This window comes from Chrysemys picta, chromosome 7 (assembly GCF_011386835.1).
Source record: "Chrysemys picta bellii isolate R12L10 chromosome 7, ASM1138683v2, whole genome shotgun sequence".
NCBI lineage: Eukaryota > Metazoa > Chordata > Testudines > Emydidae > Chrysemys > Chrysemys picta.
Window position 1 is genome coordinate 48,397,655 of NC_088797.1, and position 9,497 is coordinate 48,407,151.

The 9,497-nt window shown below is 46.8% G+C and overlaps 1 protein-coding gene across 1 annotated transcript; it reads left to right on the forward strand.

Moving 5' to 3' along the window:
* Window positions 1–1,014: 1,014 nt before the first annotated feature.
* LOC135972656 (uncharacterized) lies at window positions 1,015–3,745 on the forward strand. Its single transcript, XM_065551377.1, has 2 exons — window positions 1,015–2,299; window positions 3,124–3,745. The coding sequence occupies exons 1-2, from the start codon at window positions 1,762–1,764 to the stop codon at window positions 3,624–3,626; spliced, it is 1,041 nt and encodes a 346-aa protein (XP_065407449.1). The 5' UTR covers window positions 1,015–1,761; the 3' UTR covers window positions 3,627–3,745.
* The last annotated feature ends 5,752 nt before the right edge of the window (window positions 3,746–9,497 follow it).

Genomic DNA, 9,497 nt, shown 5'->3' on the forward strand with positions numbered 1-9,497 from the left:
AAACCAATCCATACAAGTACAGCATTCCAGCTCAGCCCTGATCACCAGTATGCACGGAGCTTGTGTCATTCCTACATCTCTTAATTCTAAATCTCCCCTTTCTCTTTAGTTTAGGGCACTCTGCAAAGTGCCAGGTGATCTGTGCAACGTAACTGCACTGAGTATCTCTACATTGCACATCCCTTCTTCGTGGGAGTGCTTGCTTTTCACTGGCTACTGAGTGCATCCTGTTCCTGAAAATAGTACCAGGTGGGCAGGCAGTGTTAGATCTACTGCTGCTAACATCTTGTCAAGGTGCTTCAGATTTGACTTGTCTGATGAAGTCGCAGGAACACAGAAAGCACATGTTTATATTCTTTCCTAAAACCTCCAGTGCAGCAGGAAACCCAGAGTGATTTCTCTCCCACCTTCCCCTGAACTAACACAGCCTAGGTAGCGCCAGCTTAGGTGTTGCTTCTGTTTGCACCAAGTCCCTCTGAGACTCTTAAAAAAAAAAAAAAAAAAAGAAAGAAAGAAAGAAAGAAAGAAAGAAAGAAAGAAAGAAAGATGTGACATATTATAGGGCTCTCTTTATAGCCACCTCCTCCTCACAAGTGAACTGCTCAGAATGCTACAGAGGAGGAAGACCGTAGTCAGGGAGACCAATAAATAGAATGCTGCATTGATATCATAGCCAATCCATGGATACCTAGAACTTCAGAGTGTCACCATGATGCATACCACAGCTACTGGGAATTTCATGACCCGTTGCGACAGGGTCTTGGTCCCCTGACTCTGAAATACAGCCTCTTTTCGCTTGAACTAAAGGAAGTGTCTCCTTAGCTCTTAGTCATATAGGGTTAATGATATTCTGATGAGTAGTTCTGATCCCACCCAGCAGAGGGCAGAAAAAATACTATCCAGTTTGTTACAATATTAATAAAACTGAACAAAGATAGATCAGCCGAGATAAAAAATGTATCCTTTTGTGCACCTAAAACTCCCACTGAATTCAGTGAGAGTTTTGGGAGGTGAAAGGAGTGCAGGACCGGATTCTGTGTTGCCTAAATAACAGCTTAAGAGGGATGTAAGGGTATAAACACAGCCAGTGCCAATTTGTTTTTAAAACCTGAGGAAAATTTGTGGGAAGTCTTTTGCAGTATCAATCATGCTTTAATGCTAACCATTCTGCATAGCCAACCAGCCAGCACTTCGTATGCACATCGGTCAAAGGCTCCTACATGGGAATATTTGACTGGGATCATTTTTCTGAGAGAGAGAGAGAGAGAGAGGATTTGCCTGGAGATACTTTAAATAAAATCCAGTATCTTAAACTTTCAGATCAATATAAAAAAATTCATCAGATGATCCTCAATTGTCAACTGCTTTGTTATTTAGGCCTGGTCTACACTACGGGTTTAGGTCGACTTTAGCAGCGTTAAATCGAATTAAGCCTGGACACGTCCACACGACGAAGCCCTTTCTTTCGACTTAAAGGGTCCTTTAAACCGGTTTCTTTACACCACCTCCGACGAGGGGATTAGCGATAAAACCGGCCTTTGTGGGTCGGAATTGGGGTAGTGTGGACGGAATTCGACGTTATTGGCCTCCGGGAGCTATCCCACAGTGCTTCATTGTGACCGCTCTGGACAGCACTCTCAACTCAGATGCACTGACCAGGTAGACAGGAAAAGACCCGCGAATGTTTGAATTTCATTTCCTGTTTGCTCAGCGTGGAGAGCACAGGTGACCACGCAGAGCTCATCAGCACAGGTAACCGTGATGGAGTCCCAGGATCGCAAAAGAGCTCCAGCATGGACCGAACGGGAGGTACGGGATCTGCTCGCCATATGGGGAGATGAAGCAGTGATAGCTGAACTCCGTAGCAGTAAAAGAAATGGCAAAGTATTAGAAAAGATCTCCAAGGCCATGAAGGACCGAGACCATAACAGGGACACACAGCAGTGCCGCGTGAAAATTAAGGAGCTACGGCAAGCTTACCACAAAGCCAGAGAAGCAAACGGAAGGTCCGGGGCAGAGCCGCAAACTTGCCGCTACTACGCGGAGCTGCATGCGATCCTAGGGGGTGCAGCCACCACTACCCCAACCGTGTGCTATGACTCTCTCACTGGAGAAACACACAGGGAAGACGGTTCAGGGAACGAGGAAGATGAGGATGGAGGTACTGTAGGTAGCTCACAGCAGCAAGGAAGCGGAGAAACCGGTTTCCCCAACAGCCAGGATATGTTTGTGACCCTGGACCTGGAACCAGTAACCCCCGAACTCACCCAAGACCCTCAGGGCACACAGGAGACCTCTGGTGAGTGTACCTTTGTAAATATTTGTAAACATTACACATGGTTTAAAAGCAAGCGTGTTTAATGATTAATTTGCCCTGGCAATCGCGGCCAGTACATCTACTGGAAAAGTCTGTTAACGTGTATGGGGATGGAGCGGAAATCCTCCAGGGACATCTCCAGAAAGCTCTCCTTTATGTACTCCCAAAGCGTTTGCAAAAGGTGTCTGGGGAGGGCTGCCTTATCCCGTCCGCCATGGTAGGACACTTTACCATGCCAGGCCAGTAGCACGTAGTCTGGAATCATTGCATAACAAAGCATGGCAGCGTATGGTACCGGTGTTTGCTGGCATGCAGACAATATCCATTCCTTATCTCTCTTTGTTATCCTCAGGAGAGTGATATCATTCACAGTCACCTGGTTGAAATGGGGTGATTTTATTAAGGGGACATTCAGAGGCGCCCATTCCTGCTCTTCTGAACAGAAATGTTCCCCGCTGTTAACCACGCGGTGGAGGGGAGGGGTGAAGTGATCATCCCAGAGAATCGTGTGTGTGTGTGTGTGTGGGATGGTTTACTTGTTTGTGCCGCATGTTAACCGGGAAACCGCAGCCCCTCCTTTTACATTGAAAACCCATTTTAAATGGACAACCCAATTCATCCTTGATATGGGAAATGCGCTGCTGTTTGAAACCTTTCCCGCATGTTAAGAAGGTTAAAAAAGCCAAAACACTGTGGCCTACCATGGCTGCCTGCAAGCCGAAATATGCAACCTTGTAATGAAAGAGTGTACCCATTGTTCTCTAAAATGTGTCTTTTTTAACCACCTCTCCCTTCTCCTCCACCAGCTGCAAATGTTTCTCCTTCGCAGAGGCTAGTGAACATTAGAAAGAGAAAACGTAGGACGAGGGACGATATGTTCACGGAGCTGCAGATGTCCTCCCACGCTGATATAGCACAGCAGAATGCGTGGAGGCAGTCAATGTCGGACATGAGAAAAGCACAATATGAACGAGAGGAGAGGTGGCGGGCTGAATGGCGGGATGAAAAGAGCAAGTGGCGGGCTGAAGACGATAGGTGGCGTCAGCTTGCAGACAGACGGCAAGAGTCAATGCTCCGTCTGCTGGAGCATCAAACTGATATGCTCGAGCGTATGGTTGAGCTGCAGGAAAGGCAGCAGGAGCAGAGACCGCCGCTACAGCCCCTGTGTACCCAACAGCCCTCCTCCCCAAGTTCCATAGCCTCCTCACCCAGATGCCCAAGAACACGGTGGGGGGGCCTCCGGCCACCCAGTCACTCCACCCCAGATGATCGCCCAAGCATCAGAAGGCTGGCCTTCAATAAGACTTAAAGTTTTAAAATGCAGTGTGTCTTTTTCCATCCCTCCTCCCCCACCCATCCCAGGCTACCTTGGCAATTATCCCCCTACTTCTGTGAGGAACTAATAAAGAATGCATGAATGTGAAAAAACAATGACTTTATTGCCTCTGCAAGCGGTGCTCGAATTGGGGAGGGGGTGAGGTGGGGTGGTTGGTTTACAGGGAAGTAGAGTGAACCGGGTCGGGGGGGGGGGTTGGAGGGTTCATCAAGGAGAAACAAACAGAAGTTTCACACAGTAGCCTGGCCAGTCACAAAACTCGTTTTCAAAGCTTCGCTGATGCGCACCGCGCCCTGCTGTGCTCCTCTAACCGCCCTGGTGTCTGGCTGCGCGTAATCAGCGGCCAGGCGAGTTGCCTCAACCTCCCACCCCGCCATAAAGGTCTCCCCCTTACTCTCACAGATATTGTGGAGCGCACAGCAAGCAGCAATAACAATGGGGATATTCTTTTCGCTGAGGTCTGAGCGAGTCAGTAAGCTGCGCCAGCGCGCTTTTAAACATCCAAATGCACATTCCACCACCATTCGGCACTTGCTCAGCCTGTAGTTGAACAGGTCCTGACTCCTGTCCAGGCTGCCTGTGTACGGCTTCATGAGCCATGGCATTAAGGGGTAGGCTGGGTCCCCAAGGATCACGATAGACATTTCAACATCCCCAACGGTTACTTTCTGGTCCGGGAAGAAAGTCCCTTCCTCCAGCTTTCGAAACAGAGCAGAGTTCCTGAAGACGCGAGCATCATGTACCTTTCCCGGCCATCCCACGTTGATGTTGGTGAAACGTCCCTTGTGATCCACCAGGCCTTGCAGCAGCATTGAAAAGTACCCCTTGCGGTTTACGTAGTCGGTGGCTTGGTGCTCCGGTGACAAGATAGGGATATGGGTTCCGTCTATGGCCCCGCCACAGTTTGGGAATCCCATTTCAGCAAAACCATCCACTATTGACTGCACGTTGCCCAGAGTCACTACCCTTGATATCACCAGGTCTTTCATTGCCCTGGCAAATTGGATCACAGCAGCCCCCACCGTAGATTTGCCCACTCCAAATTGATTCCCGACTGACCGGTAGCTGTCTGGCGTTGCAAGCTTCCACAGGGCTATCGCCACTCGCTTCTCAACTGTGAGGGCTGCTCTCATCTTGGTATCCTGGCGTTTCAGGGCAGGGGAAAGCAAGTCACAAAGTTCCATGAAAGTGCCCTTACGCATGCGAAAGTTTCGCAGCCACTGGGAATCGTCCCATACCTGCAGCACGATGCGATCCCACCAGTCTGTGCTTGTTTCCCGGGCCCAGAATCGGCGTTCCACGGCATGAACCTGCCCCAGTGACACCATGATTTCCACATTGCTGGGGCCTGTGCCTTGTGAGAGGTCTATGTCCATGTCAATTTCCTCATCACTCTCTTCGCCGCGCTGCAATCGCCTCCTCGGGTGGTCCGGGTTTCGCCTTGGCATGTCCTGGCTCTGCATATACTCCAGGACAATGCGCGTGGTGTTCATAGTGCTCATAATTGCCGCGGTGATCTGAGCGGGCTCCATGATCCCAGTGCTAGCTATGGCGCCTGGTCAGAAAAAAGGCACGAAAGTAGTATCTGATGGACCAGGAGAAGGAGGGAGGGCGGGAGGGAGGGAGGGCCGAGTGACGACATGGCGTACAGGTACAGGAACAGGGAATTAAAATCAAGAAAGGTGGCTGTGCATCAGGGAGAAACACAAACAACTGTCACACAGAATGGTCCCCTCAAAGATTAAACTGAAAACCCTGGGCTTAGCAGGCCGTTGATTTCACAGAGGAAGGGGAAGCAAATGAATACAGAACAAATCTATTTTTTACATCTTAAGCTGGCAGCCGACGGTGCAGCATGAGTGATAGCCTCTCCAGTATGATGATGACGGATACCAGTCATAATATACCATCGTCTGCCAAAAGGCAAGGGGCTGCTGCTGTGTAGCAATGCAGCCCCACGTCTGCCAGCCCCACATCCGCCAGCACCCAGCATCGCCCTCGGCCTCTTCTGGGTACTTAGCAGACAATACTGGGCAATTGGCAGAAAATAGTATACTACGATTGGTAGCCATCATCATCGAAACAGTAGCATGTCTGCCCAGGTGGCCATGATTGACAGCCACTCCAGTACGACGACGATGGGTACCAATCATAATATACCATCGCCTACCAAAGGGCAAGGGGCTGGTGCAATGCAGCCCTACGGCTGCCAGCCCCACAGCTATCACTCATGCTACACCGTCTACCGCCAAAAGGCAGTTAGCAGCTGCTGCTGTGTAGCAATGCAGTCCCACGTCTGCCGGCACCCAAAGGACATATGGTGACGGTGAGCTCAGCTGAGCTGAGCGGGCTCCATGCTTGCCGTGGTATGTTGTCTGCACAGGTAACCCAGGTAAAAAGGCGCGAATCTATTGTCTGCCGTTGCTGTGACGGGGAGGGGAGGGGCCTGACAACATGTACCCAGAACCGCCCGCGACACTGTTTTTGCATCATCCGGGCATTGGGATCTCAACCCAGAATTCCAAGGGGCGGTGGAGACTGCGGGAACTGTGGGATAGCTGTGGGATAGCTACCCATAGTGCAATGCTCCGGAAGTCGACGCTAGCCTCGTACTGTGGACGCGGTCCGCCGACTAGAGCACCTAGAGCATTTTATGTGGGGACACACACAATCGGCTGTATACAACCGATTTCAATAAAACCGGCTTCTATAAATTCGAACTAATTTCGTAGTGTAGACATACCCTCATCATTGTTCTTCAAGTCTCCTTCTCATTCTCCCACCAGATAAGTGGAAGAGCATTATGTATAAGAACATAAGAACGGCTATATTCAGACCAATTGTCCATCTAGCTTAGTATCCTGTCTTCTGACAGTGGCCAATGCCAGGTGCTTCAGAGGGAATGAACAGAACAGGCAATCATCAAGTGATCCATCCCATCGTCTACTCCCAGCTTCTGGCAAACAGAGGCTAGAGACTCTCAGACCATGGGGTTCCATCTCTGACCATCCAGGCTAATAGCCATTGATGGACCTATATATTTCCAACCCAACAGACAATTAAGCTGTTTCATTTGGGTTCTATAAACTTCTTCATTTCCTGCCCAAACCTGTAGTGTAGAGCTGTTTGCTGTTAGCGCAGCAGCTGTATTACACCCTCAAAAGTGCCAGCATTTCACTAATGGATGGAACAATTTATAAATGCTTCGGATCTATGAACATAAGATCATTAACATTATTAATGATTTTGAGTTGCCTCACCACAACTAAGCAGCCTTGGAAGTTCCTGGACTTGCTTTTCTGACTGAACAAAGAAAAATTTAGAGAAGATCAAACAAATGAAAAATATATTGAGACAAAACCGTAAATGATGTCAACTTTCCAGCAAATTACACACTGCGTTTGTAGCCTACAATGTTATTTATTGCTGTTTGATCCCATAGGCTTGTATAATGCATCCTCTGAATTGTACATTTTATTAGGCTGCAATTTTACCTTGGAGGTTTATATTGACTCCAGGTTTGCTATTATGGTTTATAATGGCAGCAAATTCTTTAATTTTTTTAAAAAGAATGGCCACATACTATAGACTGCATATTGTTTAGCATCTCTCTAACCACCCATCAGGCACTGTTCAATGGCTTCAGACAAATCTCATTATTTTGACTGCATATTTCCATAGTGTCAAAATCAACATCTGATGATACAGACTGTTGCCATAAACATTTATTGCAATACTCTGTGCCTCCTCAGTCTTTAATTTCAGTGGTTTTACGTTGATCAGAATTGAGTGGCAGCTCATTTGGATCATTACTGTTGTATACAGACAGCACATGCAAGAAAGCACCTAAGCTCTAGGTAGGCCGGGGCACCAGTCTTTGCTTGTTAAGAGTGTTTTACGACATAATCTTCTGGCTTGGGAAGATGAATGGCTTTTCCAAGCCTGAGCTAGCACTGCATGCTACACAAAGAGTATACAGCGTGTCTATATTTGTGTATTTATACCATGCTGGATGAGTATGTTTATTTCAGTGGTTTTGATTTATAAAGACATATATCCCTCCCAGCCCCTCTGAGCAAATTCACAGCTTAAGAACACCATCAATTTAGCAGCCATGTGCTGGCTGCAAGAGCCAGCAATTAAACATTACCCTAAACCAGCAGCACTAATGCTTCAACAACAGGCACTCTCCTAACCAAGAGTCCTCAGTCTCAGGGCCAAGAAAACCGATGGGCCTTGCACAGAGGCTGAAAGTCGGCAGATTCAGGTGCTGTTGGAGCAACAGCGGAAGTGAATTATTAGAGATGGTCGGAAAGTTTGACAGAACAGTTTTCCGTTAAAAAAAAAAAAAGTGGTTTTATCCAAAATGAGACGTTTCATGGGAACATGCCAGTATCAATGACATTTTTGGTGGGAAAATACTGAAATCATTCATTTGGACTCTCTCGTTTCACTAGGGTTACAAATGTTTTGTTTCAGCTCTAGTGTTCGGATTCATCTCATCATTTCTAAAATATTTTATTGTAAGTAAAAAAAATGAAGCAAAATGATAGAATGAAACCATTCAATGGTCCCAAATTTACGTCAGAACTTTCGTTTAATGAGAAATCTCAAAATTTTGACTTATTGTTCTGATTTGGAATGTAAAAAGAATTTGAAGTGTTGGAATTTCCCATGGAATGGAAATTCTGGTTTCCAACCAGAGCTAATTATTTTTTTGTATTGCAGTAGTGCCAACAAAGCAGGCTCCTCGTGCCAAGTGCTGCACAAACATGTAGTTTCTATCCCAAAAGGATTTATAACCTAAGTAGATCAGGTGATTTGCCCAAGGTCACACAGGAACAGAGTGACCAGATAGCAAGTGTGAAAAATCGGGACGGGGTGGGAGGTAATAGGAGCCTATATAAGAAAAAGCTCCAAATATCGGGACTATCCCTATAAAATCAGGACATCTGGTCACCCTACACAGGAAGTCTGTGGCAGAGGAGGGAATTGACAGCACATCTCCCGAGTCCCAACCAATCCAGTTTCTTTCCCAAAGGCAATCTGTCTTCTCTGAATTCTAGGGCTCACTGATAACATCTCCAATCCAGCCAAGTTCAAGTCTAATTAGCAATGAAGAGGCAGTGGCATGGACTCCAGTACATACTAGCCACATGAACACATATCCAGGCTGCCCAGTGGCCTTGTACTGGGGCAGCTATCCCATGCCACGACACCTACACTACTACTGTTACCCACACTAACTAGATTAAAATGGACCTCAGCTTTGACAAACCTTCACAATGGAGAGACTGGAAGCAGTATTTTGCAAGACTTTTAATTGCTACAAAGCGCTGCCAGGAAACTGGAGATATTCGGGTATCTTCTTTAATTTTTACTATAGGGAAGCAGGCAGAACATATCTTTAAATCCTTTGGCTTTACTGAAGCCAGTCAAAAAGGACTATGAAAGGGTTCTGGCTGTGTTTGATGCTTTCTTTATACCTCAGAGGAATGTGGGTTATGACAGAGTATGTTTTCACCAGAGAATTCAAGAACGAGGAGAAAATGTTGAATGTTTTATAATAGTTCGACATGCATTGGCTGAAAGCTGTGATTTTGGAACTGCAAGATATGAAAATATCAGAGACAGGCTGGTTATTGGTTTAACAGATGAAAATCTTTTACAGCAGCTCCAATTAAAGACAGATTTAACCCTACACACAGCTATATGGATAGCAGAGCTGTCTGAACTAGTCAAAACAGAACAAAAAGCAGGCGCAACTTGAAAAAACTGAAGCTAGCTCAGGAGTGGTAAACAGCATGAAGGCTAAAAGTAATCATCATAAGACCCCTGAAATAA

Bases quoted from the DNA above. Each gene is read 5' to 3' on its own strand.
- LOC135972656 (XM_065551377.1), top strand. From the start codon at position 1,762: ATGGAGTCCCAGGATCGCAAAAGAGCTCCAGCATGGACCGAACGGGAG. The intron at 2,300-3,123 runs GTGAGTGTACCT...CTCCTCCACCAG, and splicing joins GGGCACACAGGAGACCTCTG to CTGCAAATGTTTCTCCTTCG.